The 23,598-nt window shown below is 41.5% G+C and overlaps 3 protein-coding genes across 3 annotated transcripts in view; 1 reads left to right on the top strand and 2 right to left on the bottom strand.

Moving 5' to 3' along the window:
* Positions 1 to 1,129, bottom strand: part of LOC115144235 (ubiquitin carboxyl-terminal hydrolase 42) — a 30,343-nt gene extending 29,214 nt beyond the window's left edge. Inside the window, 1 exon segment of the mRNA XM_029685108.2 lies at positions 928 to 1,129. The gene's annotated coding sequence lies outside the window, so the exon portion shown is untranslated.
* A 357-nt stretch (positions 1,130 to 1,486) lies between these two features.
* On the bottom strand, positions 1,487 to 22,850 carry LOC115144488 (eukaryotic translation initiation factor 2-alpha kinase 1-like; the record flags this gene model as incomplete). Its single annotated transcript, XM_065002315.1, is given in 13 exon segments — positions 1,487 to 1,778; positions 3,537 to 3,770; positions 8,218 to 8,296; positions 8,581 to 8,696; positions 18,123 to 18,229; positions 18,349 to 18,355; positions 18,558 to 18,613; positions 19,984 to 20,080; positions 20,195 to 20,275; positions 20,363 to 20,462; positions 22,130 to 22,173; positions 22,287 to 22,423; positions 22,679 to 22,850. Coding segments are annotated over 13 exon segments (1,317 nt in total), but the record flags the coding sequence as incomplete, so codon positions are not given.
* On the top strand, positions 17,109 to 18,067 carry LOC115144234 (ankyrin repeat domain-containing protein 61). Its single transcript, XM_029685107.2, has one exon. The coding sequence runs from the start codon at positions 17,256 to 17,258 to the stop codon at positions 17,907 to 17,909; it is 654 nt and encodes a 217-aa protein (XP_029540967.1). The 5' UTR covers positions 17,109 to 17,255; the 3' UTR covers positions 17,910 to 18,067.
* Positions 22,851 to 23,598: the final 748 nt, after the last annotated feature.

The following is a 23,598-nucleotide window of genomic DNA, read 5'->3' as shown; positions in this document are numbered from 1 at the left end:
CCCTATGATTCAACCAGCATTTCAAGCATCACCATCCGCACAGCCAGTTGCCTGTGCAAGAAGCTAACTAACATTACCACATAGAAAGCTAATAGCTAGCTAAAATAGTACTACCAATTAGAGACGCAATTTCCCCAGATTATTAAAATCACACAAATAAACACATTTACATCGATTAAGCACTTAAATAAAAGTAGTATTCGTTGGATTTAAGTGGCTGTTTCAAACAAATAAATGTTACCTAGCTAACCAGCCATTAAAGGAATTACTTTTTACACACGCACGTTTACGACAACTGTTCCCTCCCACCTCTGCCTGGCAGTCTGGCTGGTTGAGGCTTTAACGAGATAGGCCTCTAACACGCAATTCAAAAGGAGATCAGAAAATAATTTCAAACTTTCTTACCGTGTTTTTGTAAACAAGTGTTCGGAAAGTAAACAACGTATTTCTTATTAACAAGCAAAGACTGTCTAAATCGGAGGTGTGAGTGCATGGTAACCACAAACGCCATGGTAACGGTGAAACGTAGTTAATACTGCCGAAACATGCTACGGCGATGAGCATTGTGCTAGTGGCTAGTTACAATGCTAGCTAGCTGGCCTTTTCAGTTGTAAAACAATAAATGTGGTGTTTATATACGGTTCCGTGATTAACCTGGAGATAAGAACCCCGAAACATCTTAGCCTTCACAGGTTTATCTAAACGGAAAATATGGCTAGCAATGTAGCTGCTAGGCTAACTACGTTCTAAAAGGAGGGGCTCGAGATTTAAAATTCACTGGTGGTTGAACGCTTGCCTCCGACATGACACTCAGTGAACCGCCCGGTGTAAGCCAACTACAGCAAAACCCAATAGGTTAAATTGTTTAGAATTCATCGAATATATAACTAAAATGTTCAGTATTTAATACAACAGAAATACCCTTACCTGTATTTTTTCACAAATGTATTATTCGTGTAGGTCCATTTCTTATTTCAAGCGGGGTAGTCCGTCGGTGAACAATGACGTAGCTATTTTCCCCACGGGCAAATCCGGGTACTACCGAAGAAAGGCAACTCTTGATTCGCTTAGGCTCCGTGTGGAACGTGTTCATATGAGTCGTAGAAAGCACGTACACGTCTGACCTTTGTGTCGTGAATACCGTGCTCGACTTGTCTTTATACTATATATTTTTAAACACAGTGGATGGGGAGTTTGTATACATACATTATATTTGGTTCGTTTTCAATCCGTAGGTGTGTGTGCTATGCCTGTTTACTTCGAAAGCAAAGCTTATACAACTACTCCCAGATGATTCATGACTGTCTGAGGCATGCATAACAATAATTAACAGGAGTGAGTGTCTTAATTACCTCAAATTAAAGGGTGGTCAAACAAACAACCCAGTCTTATTGGCTTGATTACCTTCATCATATGAGTATGTTAATCACAACCACAAAATATGTAAATTAATCTTGACTAGATACTATGTTTGCAGACTCTCAGATAAGTGTAAATTAAATGATTTATTCTACAATTTTAATTTCTAGTCACATTGTTACATCCAGGCAGAGAGACCACACACATTCAACCATTTGCACCAAATTATTCACATTTGGTAAGGTAAAGGGGTCGAATATAACAGGTTTGAAGATGGGCAGAGATAGTTGACGTCAGGTCCTGTCCGTGGAATGGGATGCTTGCTACATGCTCTAAGTCTGAAGCTGACTGATCTGTCTCCTGAGTTGAACTATCTCATATTCCTGCTCTTTAACCCTTGTCTGCAAGCCATGGATAACCTGTAAGGAGAAGAGGGACATTGGTATCACAGATCAAACATCTCCAATGTGTAAGACTCTTCTGATATTTACTGTCAGTAGTTGGCACCAGATTAAACATGTGGCTGAAAGTGACACAGGTCAAACCATTATAGCCAAACGATGCTACTAGCATTTGGATCATATGTGTTTGAGCTTTTACAATAGCAGTGTAAAATATTATGGCAAGCAGAAATTCAACAAGTACATCAAACACATACACCCCAGTCATGAGCTGTTCAATCCCTAATGGTCGGGCAGACAGTATTGGGGCATGGGGACTGCTACCAACTGTCTCAGAGAAAGTTTATATCTTAGCCACAAGATTCCAAATTACCATTATGCTTTTTTACACTGAGTTACACCAGGATCTGAACTCCATCATTGTTAGATTAAGACACAGTGGAGCCGGCTCGAGATATTGGTCGGAAAATGCCACTGTACTCCAAATTTTACCTTAATCCAAACTGATACATTGAGAAGATTGAAACACTGCTAGTTTTCCCAGAAAACTGTCCCTTTCGTCCTCAGTAGCCACTGCAGTCATTCTGGAATGGCAATCAGCTAAAAGGTCTCTGCAGCTTGTTTAACGCAATGCTAGCATGAGGACAAAAGGGACAGTAAACTAGAAGTATTTCAATCTTCTCGATGTATAAGTTTGGATAAAGATAACATTTCTGCATTGAGGTGCGTTTTCCGACCCATTTCCTGTGCCAGCTCCGTTGTGTCTTATATAACCATTACAGCAGCTCAGTGTAAAGTGTAATGGTAGGCTAGTTTCTATCTGCAAGCCATCAAACTGATAAACACTTGAACTGGACAAACCACTTGCACCTTAGCACACATGCACTCACTCACTCCCACACACATCACAATTGCTGCTACAATACTTTTATTTTCTATTGCTAATACTGCACAATTTAAACACTTGCCCCCCAATCCCCACTTTCTGACACGTGTAAATATTGGACAATAAATTGTGCTTTCCCATATTATACACTGAACCAAGATATAAACGGAACATGTAAAGTGCTGGTCCCATGTTTCATGAGCCGAAATAAAGGATTGCAGAAATGTTCCATATACACAAAAAGCTTATTTCTCACAGGTTTTTTGCACTAACTTAATTTGTTTACATCCCTTTTAGTGAGCATTTTATCCTTTGTCAAGATAATCCCTTCACCTGTCAGGTGTGGCATATCAAGAAGCTGATTAAACAGCATGATCATTACACAGGTGCACCTTCTGCTTGGGACAATGAAAGGCCACTCTAAAATGTGCAGTTTTGTCACACAACCCAATGCCATCTCATGTTTTGCGGATGAGTATTTCTCTCTGTAGTAAAGCTGTTTTGTGGGAAAAACGTATTCTGATTGGCTGGGACTGGCTCCCAAGTGGATGGGCCTATGCCCTCTCAGGCAGGCCCAGGCCAAATAAAACTATTTCAATTGACTGATTTCCTTATATGAACTGTAACTCAGAAAAATATTTTAAATTGTCACATGTTGCTTTTATATTGTTGTTCATAACTTATGCTAAAATGTTTATTCTATTCTACTGAGCCGTTTACTTGATGTTTGTATTCTTATCTTTTATTATTTCTTATTGTTCTTGCATTGTCAAGAAGGAACCTGCAAGTAACCATTTCATTCAACGGCGTATACTATGTGTATCCTGTACATATGACTAATAAAACTTTAAACAATCAGTCTCATTCCCAGCCAGCCTAGTCATCCATACCATGTCTTTGCTGCTGAACAGCTCGCTCTGCAGCAGCTGTGTGGCGCTGGGTCTTAGAGTGGGGTCTCTGCTGGTCAGCAGTGTGATGTACTTGGCCAGGACAGGCCAGCGCTGGGATAAGGAGTCTGGGACCTTCCCCTCAAGGAGGTCCCCTAGCGTCTGAACACGCTCCATCTCTGTCCCAAAGGGCTGGAACAGCTCCTGGGCCACCACTCCTATACTGTACATGTCTGACTGCATTGGAGAAGAAAAGGCATAGTGATACAAATATTTAGATTTACTGTGTATCAATTACTTTATAAATAAAAATGTTATATTATGATCATTACAATTCAATAAAAGTTTGTTTTATGTAGAAAAGTCACACTGATTGTGCCCAGTCATTTTTGTGTGTCTCTCGAGTGGCTAGATCATCTTTATCATTCGGCCATCAGATTTGCCACCAATGCTCCTTGCAGGACACATCACTGCACTCTATACTCCTCTGTAAACGGGTCATCTCTGTATACCCGTCGCAAGACCCACTGGTTGATGCTTATTTATACTCCCCTCTATCTGAGATATCTAATGCAGCCCTCATCCTCCTCATACAACACCTGTTCTGCCAGTGACATTCTGTTAAAAGGTCTCTGCAGCTAGCGACTGGAACGAGCTGCAAAAAACCACTCAAACTGGACCGTTTTATCTCTTCATTCAAAGACTCAATCATGGACACTGACAGTTGTGGCTACTTCGCGTGATGCATTGTTGTCTCTACCTTCTTGCCCTGTGTGCTGTTATCTTTAGGGCTCCCGGATAGCGCAGCGGTCTAAGGCACTGCATCTCAGTGCTAAAGGCATCACTACAGACCCTGGTTGGAATCCAGGCTGTATTCCATCTGGCCATGATTGGGAGTCCCATAGTGCGGCGCACAAATGGACCAGCGTTGTCCGGGTTTGGCCAGGGTAGGCCATCATTGTAAATAATAATTTGTTCTTAACTGACTTGCCTAGTTAAATACAAAAAATAACATAACAAAAAATATATAAATATCATAATAATAAGAAATATATATATATATATATATATATAAACTCAGCAAAAAAAGAAACGTCCCTTTTACAGTAGAAACAACATTGTAAAGGCTTTAAACACTGTTTTCCAAGCTTGTTCAATGAAGCATAAACAATTAATGAACATGCACCTGTGGAACGGTCGTTAAGACACTAACAGCTTACAGACGGTAGGCAATTAAGGTCACAGTTATGAAAACAAAGGACACTAAAGAGGCATATCTACTGACTCTGAAAAACACCAAAAGAAAGATGCCCAGGGTCCCTGCTCATCTGTGTGAATGTGCCTTAGGCATGCTGCAAGGAGGCATGAGGACTGCAGATGTGGCCAGGGCAATAAATTGCAATGTCCGTACTGTGAGACGCCTAAGACAGAGCTACAGGGAGACAGGACGGACAACTAATCTTCCTCGCAGTGGCAGACCATGTGTAACAACACCTGCACTGGATCGGTACATCCGAACATCACACCTGCGGAACAGGTACAGGATGGTAACAACAACTGCCCGAGTTACACCAGGAACGCACAATCCCTCCATCAGTGCTCAGACTGTCCGCACTAGGCTGAGAGAGGCTGGACTGAGGGCTGTTGGCCTGTTGTAAGGCAGGTCCTCACAAACCATCACTGGCAACAACGTCAAACCCACCGTCGCTGGACCAGACAGGACTGGCAAAAAGTGCTCTTCACTGACGAGTCGCGGTTTTGTCTCACCAGGGGTGATGGTCGGATTTGTGTTTATCGTCGAAGGAATGAGCGTTCCCCCGAGGCCTGTACTCTGGAGCGTGATTGATTTCGAGGTGGACGGTCCGTCATGGTCTGGGGTGGTGTGTCACAGCATCATCGGACTGAGCTTGTTGTCATTGCAGGCAATCTCAACGCTGTGCATTACAGGGAGGACATCCTCCTGTGGTACCCTTCCTGCAGGCTCATCCTGACATGACCCTCCAGCATGACAATGCCACCAGCCATACTGCTCGCATCGCTTGCTCGTTCTGTGTGTGATTTCCTGCAATACAGATTTCCCTCAAGGAATGTCAGTGTTCTGCCATGGCCAGTGAAGAGCCCGGATCTCAATCCCATTGAGCACATCTGGGTCCTGTTGGATCGGAGGGTGAGGGCTAGGGCCATTCCCACCAGAAATGTCAGGGAACTTACAGGTGCTTTGGTGGAAGAGTGGGGTACATCTCACAGCAATAACTGGCAAATCTGGTGCAGTCCATGAGGAGGAGATGCACTGCAGTACTTAATGCAGCTGGTGGCCAGCATCCCGGAGTCGCCTCTTAACGGTTGACGTTGAGACTGGTGTTTTGTGGGTACTATTTAATGAAGCTACCAGTTGAGGACTTGTGAGGCATCTGTTTCTCAAACTAGACACTCTAATGTACAGTGGGGCAAAAAAGTATTTAATCAGCCACCAATTGTGCAAGTTCTCCCACTTAAAAAGATGAGAGAGGCCTGTAATTGTCATCATAGGTACACTTCAACTATGACAGACAAAATGAGAGAAAGAAATCCAGAAAATCACGTTGTAGGATTTTTAATGAATTTATTTGCAAATATGGTGGAAAATAAGTATTTGGTCACCTACAAACAAGCAAGATTTCTGACTCTCACAGACCTGTAACTTCTTCTTTAAGAGGCACCTTTGTCCTCCACTCGTTACCTGTATTAATGGCACCTGTTTGAACTTGTTATCAGTATAAAAGACACCTGTCCACAACTTCAAACAGTCACACTCCAAACTCCACTATGGCCAAGACCAAAGAGCTGTCAAAGGACACCAGAAACAAAATTGTAGACCTGCACCAGGCTGGTTAAGACTGAATCAGCAATAGGTAAGCAGCTTGGTTTGAAGAAATCAACTGTGGGAGCAATTATTAGGAAATGGAAGACATACAAGGCCACTGATAATCTCCCTCGATCTGGGGCTCCACGCAAGATCTCACCCCGTGGGGTCAAAATGATCACAAGAACGATGAGCAAAAATCCAAGAACCACACGGGGGGACCTAGTGAATGACCTGCAGAGAGCTGGGACCAAAGTAACAAAGCCTACCATCAGTAACACACTACGCCACCAGGGACTCAAATCCTGCAGTGCCAGATGTGTCCCCCTGCTTAAGCCAGTACATGTCCAGGCCCGTCTGAAGTTTGCTAGAGAGCATGTGGATGATCCAGAAGAAGATTGGGAGAATGTCATATGGTCAGATGAAACCAAAATATAACTTTTTGGTAAAAACTCAACTCGTCGTGTTTGGAGGACAAAGAATGCTGAGTTGCATCCAAAGAACACCATACCTACTGTGAAGCATGGGGGTGGAAACATCATGCTTTGGGGCTGTTTTTCTGCAAAGGGACCAGGACGACTGATCCGTGTAAAGGAAAGAATGAATGGGGCCATGTATCGTGAGATTTTTAGTGAAAAACCCCTTCCATCAGCAAGGACATTGAAGATGAAACGTGGCTGGGTCTTTCATTATGACAATGATCCCAAACATACCGCCCGGCCAACGAAGGAGTGGCTTCGTAAGAAGCATTTCTAGGTCCTGGAGTGGCCTAGCCAGTCTCCAGATCTCAGCCCCATAGAAAATCTTTGAAGGGAGTTGAAAGTCCGTGTTGCCCAGCAACAGCCCCAAAACATCACTGCTCTAGATGAGATCTGCATGGAGGAATGGGCCAAAATACCAGCAACAGTGTGTGAAAACGTTGTGAAGACTTACAGAAAACGTTTGACCTCTGTCATTGCCAACAAAGGGTATATAACAAAGTATTGAGATAAACTTTTGTTATTGACCAAATACTTATTTTCCACCATAATTTGCAAATAAATTCATAAAAAATCCTACAATGTGATTTTCTGGATTTTCTTTCCTAATTTTGTCTGTCATAGTTGAAGTGTACCTATGATGAAAATTATAGGCCTCTCTCATCTTTTTAAGTGGGAGAACTTGCACAATCGGTGGCTGACTAAATACTTTTTTGCCCCACTGTACTTGTCCTCTTGCTCAGTTGTGCACCGGGGCCTCCCACTCCTCTTTCTATTCTGGTTAGAGCAAGTTTGTTACAGTGTTGTATGAGTGTTGTATGAGATCTTCAGTTTCTTGGCAATTTCTCGCATGGAATAGCCTTCATTTCTCAGAACAAGAGTAGACTGACGAGTTTCAATAGAAAGGTCTTTGTTTCTGGCTATTCTGAGCCTGTAATCGAACCAGCAAATGCTGATGCTCCAGATACTCAACTAGTCTAAAGGCCAGTTTAGTGCGTCTTTAATCAGAACAACAGTTTTCAGCTGTGCTAACATAATTGCAAAAGGTTTTTCTAATCATCAATTAGCCTTTTAAAATGATAAACTTGGATTAGCTAACACAACGTGCCATTGGAACACAGGAGTGATGGTTGCTGATAATGGGCCTCTGTACGCCTATGTAGATATTCCATTAAAAATCATCAGTTTCCTGCTACAATAGTCATTTACAACATTAACAATGTATACACTGTATTTCTGATCAATTGATGTTATTTTAATGGACAAAAAATTAGCTTTCCTTTCAAAAACAAGGACATTTCTAAGTGACCCCAAACTTTTGAACAGTAGTGTATATATTTCTGACATTATGGAGATGACTCACATTTGAATCATAGTGGGAACCCTCCAGTTGTTCAGGTGCTGCGTAAACAAATGTCCCCACTCCAGCGGTGTGAGAGGAACCTGCAGAAAGTTTACAAGCATATCAAGAACACGCACAGGACCAGAGCTAGCCAGGGGAAATGTGTGGGTCAAGATCAGTGCTATGCCCTAAAAGGGATTTAGTTACAAAAACCCATAGCACCATCTTCTGGTGATTTCAAGAACTACACATGGACAAAAGCGTACAATGGATCTACTTTGATACATTGTATACATCTCAGAGATGTTAACTGTTTACATATATATTGTAACAACCATTGAGCTTGTGGTGATAGAGACAGATTAGAAAAATAGATTAATTCAGTTCTGTGAGGTGGAGGGTGGTTTTTCCTTGTCATCCATCATTTTATCCCTGCAAGCCAGTCCAAAGTCTCCAATCCTCACATGGCAGTTATGTCCACGCAGGAAAATATTCCTGGGCTGTAAATCAAAATCATACAAAATGTAAAATATTCACATAATATCCCATTTTTATGTTGTCTGTGAGGTCATAATGCTACAGGAGATTCTAAAACAGGGATTATTTTATACAATGCGTAATTCTATTTTGTCATTACCTCTAGGCCACGTTATTGCTTTAGTATATTTTTTAACTTAAATGTTTTATTTAAAATGGGTAATATTAGTAACAAACCATGCCTTAGTCCCTATTGCATGCATTATAAACTACAGCTTAATAAGAAAATCAGATTCAGCGATGGAGTCCCCGGTGAATTTGATCATTTGCAGTTTAAAATTCACGAAGCAATAGTCAAAGGAGATGTGTCTAGTATTATCAAGCTTTTAAGATCTCATCCTGTCAATGAGCCTGTTCAGATTTGGAAATACTGTACTGTTTTTTCTACACTTCAAAGACAGGTAACGTTAAGTGTTGAAAAACATGCCATTTTCGCTAGCCTAAATATATAGGCCCCTCAAAAAGTTGTAAATCGTTTACAGGGAATAACTATCAGTTGGAGTAAGAATTTATGGAGCGTCTATGCGTTGTTGTGGTTTTTTTACAAATAAAGTCCTTATTATTATTATCATGAAATAGCTCAGGTAGGATATGCCTAAGCGTAATATTACATACAGGTTATTTTCGTCAGTGGAATCAGCCATAGGTGAGGCACCAACATCATATCGACAGCTGTCACCAGCGATGCAGAATGATGACGTTTCCAAACGTGCTTATTACTGCTTTCTTGAGAAAAAACATCAGAGCACTGACAGAGTACAGCGATGTAATTTACTGTTTGCTCAAAGGCTAATGTTGAGGCTGATAACCAGCATTTCACGATAACTGACATTTACAAAGAGCCTTAAAACGTGTAAGTTTTCAATAATGTAGAGCAAAGCGAACGTACACTTTAGTAGGACCTTGATCTTCTAGCTATGGGGTATGGATACGAACGTCAACTTTTCAGATGCTGAATTATATGATGCGATCTTGATAGAAGACCTGGCGCGTATTAACGATTTTACCCAAAAACGGGGGTCCAACTTTTACATCGATTTAAGAACAACGGGACTTCTTCATGAAATCCTTTCAAAGGTAAAACCCACAATAAAAATTTCAGACATGGTATTCTCTAACGGTATGGTACAAAATGTTTCATGCAATCTGGAGTTATTAACCAAAAACTCCCAGACCTCCAAAACTATTGAGCATGCGTAATAGCCATGTTATTTAGTTTACTCACAGATTAGCCATTATACTGTCTAAATACTCAAGTGGGGCCATTCTAGCCAATGAGAGGGCAGATACGCGTGTGAACAACAGGCACAACACCGACATAAAGTGTTTTCTAAATGTTGCCAGGATGTCAAGTGGCCTACTTATATATATCTCTACACTCGTAACAAGTTACGCATTACGAAATTTATATTCGATCAAATAAGCCATCCTGGCAATTTTTTGTTAACCAAATTCGACACTCATTGACCTCCATACAAAAACTCCTCGCTTTGTGAGAGAGAAAAAAAACAAGTAAAAAAAAAACAGCCACCTGCTGGAGAATACAGATTTTGGGCCCAGCTATCCCTCTCGTTCAAATATCCATCGCAAAATCTATTTTGCATACAACATACATACAATACAATACATAACAAGTTAGGGAACAGCAAACTTCATGCAATCCAACACATTTTACTATGATGCAGAGAGAAAAATTTTACGTTTTATGCTATTCTACAAATTTTGGCATGAAGCTGAGAGATACTTTTGCTGTTTTAAAAGCACATTTTCGGCAATTGTAAAAATGTGCTGTTTTATAGCTTATCTTATCTTATAGCTTATCTTGTGCTATTTTTCACATTTTGCCATGACAATGAGAGAAAATTGTGCTGTTTTTCAGCAAATTTCCTGTAATTTTACACATTTTGCCATGAGGCGGAGAGAAAATTGTGTAGTTTTAAAGCTAATTTCCTGCAATTCTACACATTTTGCCATGCGTATGACGTGTTAATATGCTATCTGGGGGCTCTGACCTCCAGGTGTCCCCCAGCCCGTTCGGTAACAAACATTTAGCATTCCTAACATGTTTTTCTAAGTCTTTAAACAAGTTCTCTCTCGCTCATTGCCTACAGGGCTTAGCAATTCTCCCCCTCCACCTGGCTGCATCTTACAGGAGAGTGAAGAGCCTTGAGAGCCTTCTCTCTGCCGGGGCAGACCCGGAGATCAGGTATCCCTATATGAACAGGTTCCACTGGTTTAAGTCATACACTGAAAAGGGATGACCATATTAGAGCTTTCAAATGATAATACTGCTCTGTATAACTAAGCAACATTAGATTATTGAGTTACACCCCTAAACTTCAGCATGACCATTCAAAATGTCCTAAAACATGAAAAAAGCTCTATGAGTAATGCCAGTGGCACCACAAGTCTCCATAATCTCCTTTATGTGAAAAAAAGAATCACCACCAGCAAAACAAAACCATTCTGACAAGACCATTTCTCCCATGTCCTCCTTGCGACCTTCAGAGACCAGCGAGGGCGCAACGCCCTGCACCTGGTGATCACCCACTGGCCCACTATCCTGGCCTCCTGGCCCAAGCCACGCACCAAGTTTGAGATGGCCATGATGTCCATGCAGCACCGGGCCGAGGCCTGCCTCAGGGTGCTCTGCAACCACGGAGTCAACATCAACGCAGAGGTAGTTGATTGATTGGTTAATTGAACATTTCATCTAAAATTGTTCCATCCCTATGTTGAAAAATGTATGCATATACTAACCCAATTATCAAGGGTAAACACAAAGCATGATAAAGTTGCCTGTAGAGATGCTGATCTTATTGTCCGTTTTGCATTTCCACCCAAGGGTTCAAGCTGAGCCAAGGTCTGTGCCTAAAGGGCTGCGTTTACACAAGCAGCCCAATTCTGACATTTGTTTCCACTAACGGGTCTTTTGACCAATCACATTAGATCTTTTCACATCAGATCTTATTCAGATTTGTCAAAAGACCAGTTAGTTAGTAAAAAAGTAGATCAGAATTGGGCTGCCTAAACGCAGCCGATTGGAATTAAACCAGAAGTCATGAACAGGGGTTTTCTGCATAGAAAAGTTTTGGGAAGTAAAGAAAAAAGAAAAAATGTTTTTGGGGATGGAAAAACTGAAAAACGTTTTTCAGTGTAAACTTAAAATGACTAAAACCAGATGAAGTATGTAGAAAAGGTAATGGACCTACATATTTTTAATAAGATAATCTTTGAGAACTAACAATCACCCAAATAATAGCTAGACAGTCAGGAAGAATCTCAAATTTAAAAGAAATATACATTAAGGAGTACTTTTGTCATGGCATAGGGCCCCATTGATTTTGTTATAATGTTTGAATCACTCAGATAGCATAAGGACCATTCCACTGTAACAGAATTACGCTTTGACTCTGTTTTCACTTTAAAATGTATGCCAAACCAAAACCATTGATTTCAAAGTTTAACAAACCATACAACTCTATGCACTTAGTTCACAAAAACTAAATTGGTGGAATAACTGTGCAGAATTACTTTAAAATCGCCTTCAAGTTTTCATGCAACAACATTTTCCAAAAATTCTTAAATATCTGCTCTGAATTAAGATTCAAAGATGTCTGCTGAAAGAATAAGGTGTCAGCTATGACAGTTTGAAAACATTTATTTTGGTTATTTAACTACACTAAGTGAAGTGGATTTACACTTACGGTAACATAATTACAGAAAGAGAGGGGGCTCATGAGTAGGTGTCAGTAAGAGCTGGGACAGGTGACATTAACTGGACAGTGAGAGATAAGCAGAGAGAGAGAGAAGAGAGGGGTTGTCCAGACAGACTGTTTTAACATTCTTAGTTATACAAACAGAAAGACAAAGAAAAGAGTAGTGCGCTGAACATAACAGTATGCCACTGAAAGGGAGGACTGTAGCATGTGACCCAACTGTGGTTTGTGACTGTTATGATTTCCCATTGTAGCCAATTCAGTTGCAGTTAATCCGTTACAGATTTTTTGGGTATGTCACTTAATAATTCATAAACAAAATTGGTTTCAGTAAAATCACTATAACTAATTGGTAGGTCTACCATTCCTTGTTACTTTTGTTTACATTATCCTCCCTCATGAGGGAGAGAAATTAGAAAATATCCTAAAGATATGTGGGTTTTTGGTAACGGAATTGCAAGGCAATATTTCTTAAACTTACAGAAGGTAAACAATTTCTCCAAAACTAAATATAAAAGTGTTGATATTAGTTGGCAGGGGTCTTCTTTAGGACAACATTTTTGTATTTTGATGTATTTTTGATAACTTTCAAGGCTTTTTCTGGTAGATGTTTTCTAAGACCCATTTTCCATCTGTTTATCCAGAATTCAAAGCTTTTAATTATGCCTAATTTTTAAGATGGAAAATGGTTGAAGAGTGTTTTTCCATTTCCCAAAACTATATAGACTCAGCTATCATTTGACACCCATTTGACATCCAATGCTCCTATGAACTTCACATGTTGATGCTCATGGGTCCTTTTAGATGGAAATGCCCATAAGCCATGGCCAAATGTGTAGAATTGCAGGAAAATAGCTTTAAAACAGAAAAATTGTGTCACTGCGGTCAACCGGAGGGCCTCCTAAAATTCTGGCTGGCGACCTCATCATTGGCCATGGCCACACCCTTGCCACACCCACCACCTAAGCCACATTTTGATCCAAGCTTTGGAGCAACTTAAATGAAATTTTGGAAAAAATGGCAAACTCAGCTTCATCATTCATTGAATCAGATGGCTCATTCATTACAAAAACGACTGATATTGCCAAATAAACTCAGCAAAAAAAGAAACGTCCCTTTTTCAGGACACTGTCTTTCAAAGATAATTCGTAAAAATCAAAATAACTTCACACCTAGGATAAAGTAATCCTTCTCCCCCTCCCCCCCCCCCCCTTAAAAGACCTAGATGCACTATTGTAAAGTGGCTGTTCCACTGGATGTCATAAGGTGAAAGCACCAATTTGTAAGTCGCTCTGGATAAGAGCGTCTGCTAAATGACTTAAATGTAAATGTAAATTGTAAAGGGTTTAAACACTGTTTCCCATGCTTGATCAATGAACCATAAACAATTAATGACCAAGCACCTGTAGAACGGTCGTTAAGACACTAACAGCTTACAGACGGTAGTAATTAAGGTCACAGTTATGAAAACTTAGGACAAAAAAGAGGCCTTTCTACTAACTGAAAAACAGCAAAAGAAAGATGCCCAGGGTACCTGCTCATCTGCGTGAATGTGCCTTAGGCATGCTGCAAGGAGGCATGAGGACTGCAGATGTGGCCAGGAAAATAAATTGCAATGTCCGTACTGTGAGACGCCTAAGACTGTGCTACAGGGAGACAGGACGGACAGCTGATTGTCCTCGCAGTGGCAGACCACGTGCAACAAGCACCTGCACAGGATCGGTACATCTGAACCTCCTGTACCCGTCCCGCAGGTGTGATGGCAACAACAACTGCCAGAGTTATACCAGGAACGCACAATCCCTCCATCAGTGCTCAGACTGTCCGCAATTGGCTAAGAGAGGCTGGACTGAGGGCTTGCAGGCCTGTTGTAAGGCAGGTCCTCACAAGACATCATCGGCAACAACGTCGCCCATGGGCGCAAACCCACCGTCGCTGGACCAGACAGGACAGGCAAAAAGTGCTCTTCACTGACGAGTCACGGTTTTGTCTCACCAGGGGTGATGGTCGGATTCGCGTTTATCATCGAAGGAATGAGCGTTACACCGAGGCCTATACTCTGGAGCGGGAACGATTTGGAGGTGGAGGGTCCGTCATGGTCTGGGGCGGTGTGTCACAGCATCATCGGACTGAGCTTGTTGTCATTGCAGGCAATCTCTATGCTGTGTATTACAGGGAAGACATCCTCCTCCCTCATGTGGTACCCTTCCTGCAGGCTCATCCTGACATGACCCTCCAGCATGACAATGCCACCAGCCATACTGCTCGTTCTATGCGTGATTTCCTGCAAGACAGGAATGTCAGTGTTCTGCCATGGCCAGCGAAGAGCCCGGATCTCAATCCCATTAAGCACATCTGGAACCTGTTGGATCGGAGGGTGAGGGATAGGGTCATTCCCCCCAGAAATGTCCGGGAACTTGCAGGTGCCTTGGTGGAAGAGTTTGGTAACATCTCATAGCAAGAACTGGCAAATCTGGTGCAGTCTATGAAGAGGAGATGCACTGCAGTACTTAATGCAGCTGGTGGCCACACCAGATACTGACTGTTACTTTTGATTTTGACCCCCCTTTGTTCAAGGACACATTATTCCATCTTGTTGAATCGAGTTTACTTTATAAAAAATAAATTTAAGCAAACTTAGGCATGACAGGCCAGCAACAAAACGCTATAAAGTATATCTGACCAAATTATGAAAGACAATAATTGTTATTTTGAATTCTGTAAAGTGAGCATGGAAGAGGTGAAAATAATTATTGTAAACTATCAACAATGACAAGCCACCGGGGTCTAACAACTTGGATGGAAAATTACTGAAGATAATAGCCTATTTGCCATATCTTTAATTTATGCCTACTAGAAAGTGTGTGCCCTCGGGCCTGGAGGGAAGCAAAGGTCATTCCTCTACATAAAAATAGTAAAACTCCCTTTACTGACTCAAATAGCTGACCGATCAGCCTATTACCAACCCTTAGTAAACTTTTGGGAAAAAAATTGTTTGACCAGATACAATGCTATTTTACAGTAAACAAATTGACAACAGACTTTCAGCACACTTATAGGGAAGGGCATTCAACAAGCTCAGCACTTACACAAATTACTTATGATTGGCTGAGAGAAATTGATACTAAAAATATTGTGGGGGCTGTATTGTTAGACTTCAGTGCGGCTTTTGACAATATCGTTCAGTCTGCTGCTGGAAAAACGTATGTTTTATGGCTTTACACCCCCTGCTATACTGTGGATAGAGAGTTACCTGTCTTAACAGAACACAGAGTGTGTTCTTTAATGGAAGCCTCCAACATAATCCAGGTAGAATTCAGGAATTCCCCAGGACAGCTGTCTAGGCCCCTTAATTTTTTCAATCTTTACTAAATGACATGCCACTGGCTTTGATGACTCAACACTATACACGTCAGCTACTACAGCAACTGAAATGACTGCAACACTTAACAAAGAGTTGCAGTTAGTTTCAGAGTGGGTGGCAAGGAATAAGTTAGTCCTAAATATTTCAAAAACTAAAAGCATTGTATTTGGGACAAATCATTCACTAAACCCTAAACCTCAACTACATCTTGTAATAAATAATGTGGAAATTGAGCAAGTTGAGGTGACTAAACTGCTTGGATTAACCCTGGATTATAAACTGTCATGATCAAAACATTGATAGAACAGTAGCTAAAATGGGAAGAAGTCTGTCCATAATAAAGCGCTGTTCTACCTTCTTAACAGCACTATTAACAAGACAGGTCCTATAGGCTCTAGTTTTGTCACACCTTGACTACTGTTCAGTTGTGTGGTCAGGTGCCACAAAGAGGGATTTAGGAAAATGACAATTGGCTCAGAACGGGGCAGCACAGCTGGCCCTTGGATGTACACAGAGAGAAAACATTAATAATATGCATGTCAATCTCTCCTAACTCAAAGTGGAGGAGAGATTGACTTCATCACTACTGGTATTTGTGAGAGGTATTGACATGCTGAATGCACAAGCTGTCTGTTTAAACAATTAGCTCACAGCTCAGACACCCATGCATACCCCACAAGACATTCCACCAGAGGTCTCTTCACAGTCCCAAATCCAGAACAGACTATGGGAGGCGCACATTACTACATAGAGCCATGACTACATGGAACTGATGGCTAAACAGATAAAAAAATACACCTTATGGAAGAGTGGAGAATGGGAAGCAACACAAACATAGGCACAGACACATGCATACACACACACACACACACACACACACACACACACACGATAACATAGGCACTATACACACACGTACACATGGATTTTGGGTTGTAGATATGTGGTAGAGGAGTATGGGGCTGAGGGCACACACTTAGTGTTGTGAATTCTGTAATGAATGTTTTGTAATGTTTTTTAAAATTGTATAGCTGCCTTAATTTTGCCGGACCCCAGGAAGAGCTAGTGGGGATCCATAGTAAATACAAATACAAAATTCTAGGTGGACAGTGACGGCCGCCACACCGCGCTTCACCTGGCCGTTCGCTACGGAGCCCTGCCCGCTATCAGCATCCTGGCGAGCCACGGTGCCAAAATCAACACCATCGACCACTTTGGGATGATGCCACTGCATATGGCTGCCGGGATCCTCAATACAGAGATGACAGCCAGCCTGATCAAGCTTGGGGCCGACGTCAACAAGGTTTTTAGTTTCTTTGTTATTTGTGTTTTACGTAACCCATTTTCAACTCCTGCTGTCAAGCTTTGAGGAATGTTTCTGGTGAAAGCATACTGATGTTTAGAAGTGCACATTTTAAATATAGTTTGCTTTGAAGGTGATGAGTAAGTCGGGTAACAGCCCCCTCCACCTGGCTGCCTTGGCGGCGGCCAACAAGCCAGTGAAAGCCCTGGGAGTGGACCTGGGCTGTATCATTGAGCTGCTGGATCAGGGGGCTGACCCGAACACAGTGAACCATGCCGGGCGCACGGCCCTGCACGAGGCCTGTAGCGGGGGCCACGAGCCCGTGGTGGCGCTCCTCCTGAAGTATGGAGCGGACATCAACCAGCTGACCACCGCAGGGGAAAACTGCCTCTTCCTGTACCTGGATCAGAAGCTCAACCTGAGGCACACCTCTCTGCTGTGGAAGCTCCTCACCATGACCTACCCCCTGACCATCAGCAACAGAGATGGCCACCTGCCCAGCTCTTTAATGCTCCCAGAGTACTTTGACCAGCGGGACCAGCTACTGAACCTGTGCCAGCAGCCTAGGAGCCTCATGGACATATGTAAGATCCACATCTACCAACGTTATTGGAAGAGTCATGGTAGAGAATGCCTGAAGCAGGTTCTGCCAGACAGCGTGCATGACTTTGTGTTTAACCATTGGGAAAACGCATGTGATGTCATGTTTGTTAAGGAGGGTGATGACATCCCACCTCGGTTCCCCCGCTTTCCCAATATGGAGGACTTCACCATGCCTCAAGGAGTCTAACTCCTCCTGTCCAAGGAGATGAAGGGGCTACAGCATGTTACTTTAACATTTTAACACACATTACCTCAACATATTCCATGAATCTCCAGAGATATGGAGAGGTTCACAAGTGATCAACCTCATCAGAGAGCCGCAAACCCTCCTTTGTTATTATTTGATGGTGCACTTCTTTTTCTTATGAAATTAAATAATATACACTTGCAAAGAACATACCTTCAGGTCTCTATGCATGATTCCTCTAGATTGAATGTATTCTACACCTTGAAGTATTTTATGTAGAATGCTGAGGGTTTGTTTCGTGTCCACAGCCCCATAAGGATCTGAAAAACAAAAGACAAAACATACTCATTAACAAATTCTGCATAATGTAAACCTAATCAAAACAGTGATAAATGTTGCATGAAAAACCAAAGCCACAAAGAGGCGCATCCTATTGTGCAAGTTACCTACAGTACCAGTGAAAAGTTTGGACACATCTATTCATTACAGGGTTTTTCATTATTTTTACTATTTTCCACATTGTAGAATAATAGTGAAGACATCAAAACTATGAAATAGCACATATAGATTAATGTGGTAACCAAAAAAGTGTTAAACAAATCAAAATATATTCTATATTTGAGATTCTTCAAAGTGGCCAACCTTTGCCTTGATGACATCTTTGCACACTCTTGGAATTCTCTCAACCAGCTTCATACGGTCACCTGGAATGAATTTCAATTAACAGGTGTGCCTTGTTAAAAGTGAATTTGTGGAATTTATTTCCATCTTAATGCATTTGAGCCAATCACTTGTGTTGTGACAAGGTAAGGGTGGTATACAGAAGATAGCCCTATTTGGTAAAAGACCAAGTCCATATTATGGCAAGAACAGCTCAAATAAGCAAAGAGAAACAACAATCCATCATTACTTTAAGACATGAAGGTCAGTCAATCTGGGAAATGTCAAGTACTTTGAAAGTTTCTTCAAATGCAGTCGCTAAAAGCACTGGCTCTCATGAGGACCGCCACAGGAAAGGATGACCTAGAGTTACCTCTGCTGCAGAGGATAAGTTCATTAGAGTTACCAGCCTCAGAAATTGCAGCCCAAATAAATGCTTCACAGATTTCAAGTAACAGACATCTCAACATCAACTGTTCAGAGGGGACTGTGTGAATAAGGCCTTCATGGTAGAATTGCTGCAAAGAAACCACTACTAAAGGACACTAATAAGAAGACACTTGCTTGGGCCAAGAAACATGAGAAATGGACATTAGACCAGTGGAAATCTGTCCTTTGGTCTGATGATTCCAAATTTGCGATTTTTGGTTCCAACCGCCATGTCTTTGTGAGACGCATGATAGGTGAATGGATGATCTCCGCATGTGTAGTTCCCACCGTGAAGCATGGTGGTGGCCTGTGGGTGCTTTGTATTCCAGGTGTGGTGGTGCTTTGCTGGTGACACTGTCTGTGATTTATTTAGAATTCAAGGTACATTTAGCCAGCATGACTACCACAGCATTCTGCAATGATACGCCATCCCATCTGGTTTGCGCTTAGTCGGACTATCATTTGTTTTTCCTAAGTCATCCTCCGACAAGGCCGAGCTATCCCAGCTGACCACAGTGCAGCCGTCCCTCGTCTGACCACAATGTCCCAGCAACACATCTGGGAAACGGGCGTGGCGCATGGTTTTAGGACCCACCGCCTGCGTGCTCTTCTCCTCTTTCACTGGGAGGCTCTGGTGCTTTAGCTATGGCCACTGGCTCCTTTGACTGATCTGGGCTCGTGAAGACTTTTGAGGAGCCGCTGCTACTAACTGTACTGTCCTCACTGCTGTGAGATTGGGGGAAAACAAGTTTAGGTTTCTAATATGATACTGAATAATAATTGGCCTTGTAATTCAGTTATATGAGATAATAATTGTCCCGTTCTGGCAGCACATGCATTTCCAGGGCAGAGGGTATTGATGCAGGCTCTGAAATAAAGAAATTGTACCAAATGTAAAATAACAAGAGAGGTTGGCTATGAATAAACTAAATCACTTGAATTTATATACTAGAACATGTCAGAGGAAAGACGTAACGGAACTCACTAGTAAAAGCATGTGTGATATGCTCCATCCAGGCAGTGTGGTAGCCTACTACATTGATGTGCTGAAGACTGGATAACACTTTCACCTCTCTGAGAAACTGAAACAAATACAGGAAAATACTAAATGACTGATAAATTCATTTGTGTCCATTAATACTTCACTGAAGAATACTGCATTTTTGGAACATTAAAACTCAATACATTTGAAATACCTTCATGCAGTCTTCCCTTGAAACATTGTTGATGAGAATTTTCTTCACAGCATACTTCTGTCCATCCAGCTTGTTTTTAACCTATGATAAAACATTAAAAAGGGGGAATGTATTCCACTGTTGGTTTTATTAATGTGTGATTTTTATTTTGACAAGACAGTTCCGTACCTTGAAGACTTTGCCATAGGATCATTTTCCAAATATAGAGAGCTCTTCAAACTCACTGAGGTAGCGAGACGTCTGTGCCTGGAACAGACCCTCTTTTGGTCTACGGTGAGATGAAGAAAATGAGTAAAGAAACAGGTCCTCAAATTCCTCTCACAACACGAAGTACACAGCAGTACGTTTATTTTTATTTCAGCCATTTAGCTGACCCTCTTATCCAGAGCGACTTACAATTAGTGCATTCGTCTGAAGATAGCTAGGTGAGACAACACAATCGTGTAGGTACATTTTCCCTCATCCGCAGGAGGTTGGTGGCAACTTCATTGGGGAGGACGGGCTCGTGGTAATGGCTTGAGTGGAACGGTATCAAATACAGTACCAGTCAAAAGTTTGGACACACCTACTAATTCAAGGGTTTTTCTTTATTTTTACTTTTTTCTACATTGTAGAATAATAGTAAAGACAATCAAACTATGAAATAACAAATATGGAATCATGTAGTAACCAAAAAAGTGTTAAACAAATCCAAATATATTATATATTTGAGATTCTTCAAAGTAGCCACCCTTTGCCTTGATGACATCTTTGCACACTCTTGGCATTCTCTCAACCAGCTTCATGAGGCAGTTGCAAAAACCATCAAGCGCCATGAGGAAACTGGCTCTCATGAGGACCGCCACAGGAAATGAAAACCCAGAGTTACCTCTGCTGCAGAGAATAAGTTCATTAGAGTTAACTGCACCTCAGTGATTTCAGCCCAAATAAATGCTTCACAGAGTTCAATTAAGAGACGTCTCAACATCAACTGTTCAAAGGAGACTGCCTTCATTGTTGAAATGCTGCAAAGAAACCAATACTAAAGGTACAAAAAGAAGAAGAGATTTGATTGGGCCAAGAAACACGAGCACTGGACATTAGACCAGTGAGACCAGTGAAAAGTCCACATTTTTTACTCCAACCACTGTCTTTGTGAGACGCAGAGTAGGTGAACGGATGCTCTGCATGTGTGGTTCCCACCATGAAGCATGGAGGAGGAAGTGTGATGGTGTGGGGGTGCTTTGCTGGTGACACTGTGATTTATTTTGAATTCAAGGCACACTTAACCAGCATGGCTACCACAGCATTCTGCAGCGATAAGCCATCCCATCTGGTTTGCGCTTAGTGGGACTATCATTTATTTTCCCAACAGGACAATGACCCAACACACCTCCAGGCTGTGGGCTGTGTAAAGGCTATTTGACCAAGAAGGAGAGTGATGGAGTGCTGCATCAGATGACCTGGCCTCCACAATCACCCAACCTCAACCCAACTGAGATGGTTTGGGATGAGTTGGACAGCAGAGTGAAGGAAAAGCAGCCAACAATTGCTGAGCATATGTGGGAACTCCTTCTAGACTGTTGGAAAATCATTCCAGGTGAAGCTAGTTGAGAGAATGCCAAGAGTGTGCAAAGCTGTCATTAAGGCAAAGGGTGGCTACTTTGAAGAATCTAAAATATATTTGGATTTGTTTAACACTTTTTTGGTGACTACATGATTCCATATGTGTTATTTCATAGTTTTGATGTCTTCACTATTATACTACATTGTAGAAAATAGTACAAATAAAGAAAAACCCTTGAATGAGTAGTTGTGTCTAAACTTTTGACTGGTACTGTACATCCAACACATGGTTTCCATGTGTTTGATGCCATTCAATCTGCTCCAGCTATTATTATGAGCTGTCCTCCCCTTAGCAGCCTCCTGTTCCCTCAACAAAGTTACTAAGCTTACCTTAACGTAAGGCTCTGGGTGTCTGTATTCAATAACATTTGACCCTGAAATAGCAGCAAAAAAAAATGGTCAGTGAGTGAACATCAATGATAAACAAGAAATCTGACCAGGCATGTCCCGCATTACATTATCACTAAATGGACATATCAAGTGTTACCTGTGGAAAAATGGAGGTGTTGACAGCATGCAGTAGTTCAGTGAAGCCTCTGTTGTATTGAAGTCTGATTGTGCTGAACTCCTCACTGATGGCTAATAGGGAGAGGACGTTCTTCGCTGCTAAATGCTGACCAATGGCTGGAGAGGACAGCAAAGACAAGGAAGTCATTCACTGTGTTGTTATTGTTCACAAGTTATTTTTTAAACTTTTTACACAAAAAAAAATGTATTTCCTGAAGTCAGCGATGCAAAATGGTGGCAAAAACACAGACAAAAACAGAGTTTACCGAGTTACTTAGTTGAAAATAATCCTATTCTAACCTCTCTACACAACAACCAGAGAATGTTCATGTTTTACTAACAGAGAGATGGAGTTTAGTCAATCCTCTTTACCTTTGAACAGCATATGTGAGCGGGTCGGGTCCCTCTCATAGACAAAGCACAGGTGTTCCAGCAGGGAGCCCAGCAGCAGCTGGTTGGTGATGGCTGAGGCAAACTCCTGGATGGATGGGTACTGTTTGCCTGCCATCAGAACCTCAGTTCTTATCGGAGTCTGACGCTGTGTTTACAAAGAGGATGAGAAACAGGACAGAGGATAGCCTGGTAAGTGTTTGTAACAAGATTATAGATTATGTAATAGATTGGATAACAGCAAAGTTGTGTTTCAACAGTACCCTCCAAAACTTCCTTGTAGCTAGGAGATGATGCCCGACATAATGTAAAAAATGTTTTTAAAACTTTAATACCCCTTTATAGCGAAATTAGTTTTTTTGTAAAAATGTAAGGGGGAAGGATGTAGCCACAGTATATATTGTATCTGCCCCATGGTACTGATGATGGGGGTGTGGAGCAAAAGCAGCCCTCAAATTTGGTTGGGACTAAATAGGGTATTGATATGACCGGAAGTTACTTTTTGTAGCAAGTTAGGAGAGCATCTTAGCTAACCCTACCAAGTCTCCTAACCTGCTGCATAAAGTCACTTCCGAATATACAGTGGTTCAAAAAAGTATTTAGTCAGCCACCAATTGTGCAAGTTCTCCCAGATGAGAGAGGCCTGTAATTTTCATCATAGGTACACTTCAACTATGACAGACAAAATGAGGGGAAAAAAGCCAGAAAATCACATTGTAGGATTTTAAATGAATTTATTTGCAAATTATGATGGAAAATAAGTATATGAATCACACTGTATATTTCAAACTCAGCAAAAAAAGAAACATCCTCTCACTGTCAACTGCGTTTATTTTCAGCAAACTTAACATGTGTAAATATTTGTATGAACATAACAAGATTCAACAACTGAGACGTAAACT

The sequence above is a fragment of the Oncorhynchus nerka genome, linkage group LG16 (genome assembly GCF_034236695.1).
Source record: "Oncorhynchus nerka isolate Pitt River linkage group LG16, Oner_Uvic_2.0, whole genome shotgun sequence".
NCBI lineage: Eukaryota > Metazoa > Chordata > Actinopteri > Salmoniformes > Salmonidae > Oncorhynchus > Oncorhynchus nerka.
Note: the sequence above shows the minus strand (reverse complement) of the source record. Positions and strands in the feature narration are given on the sequence as shown.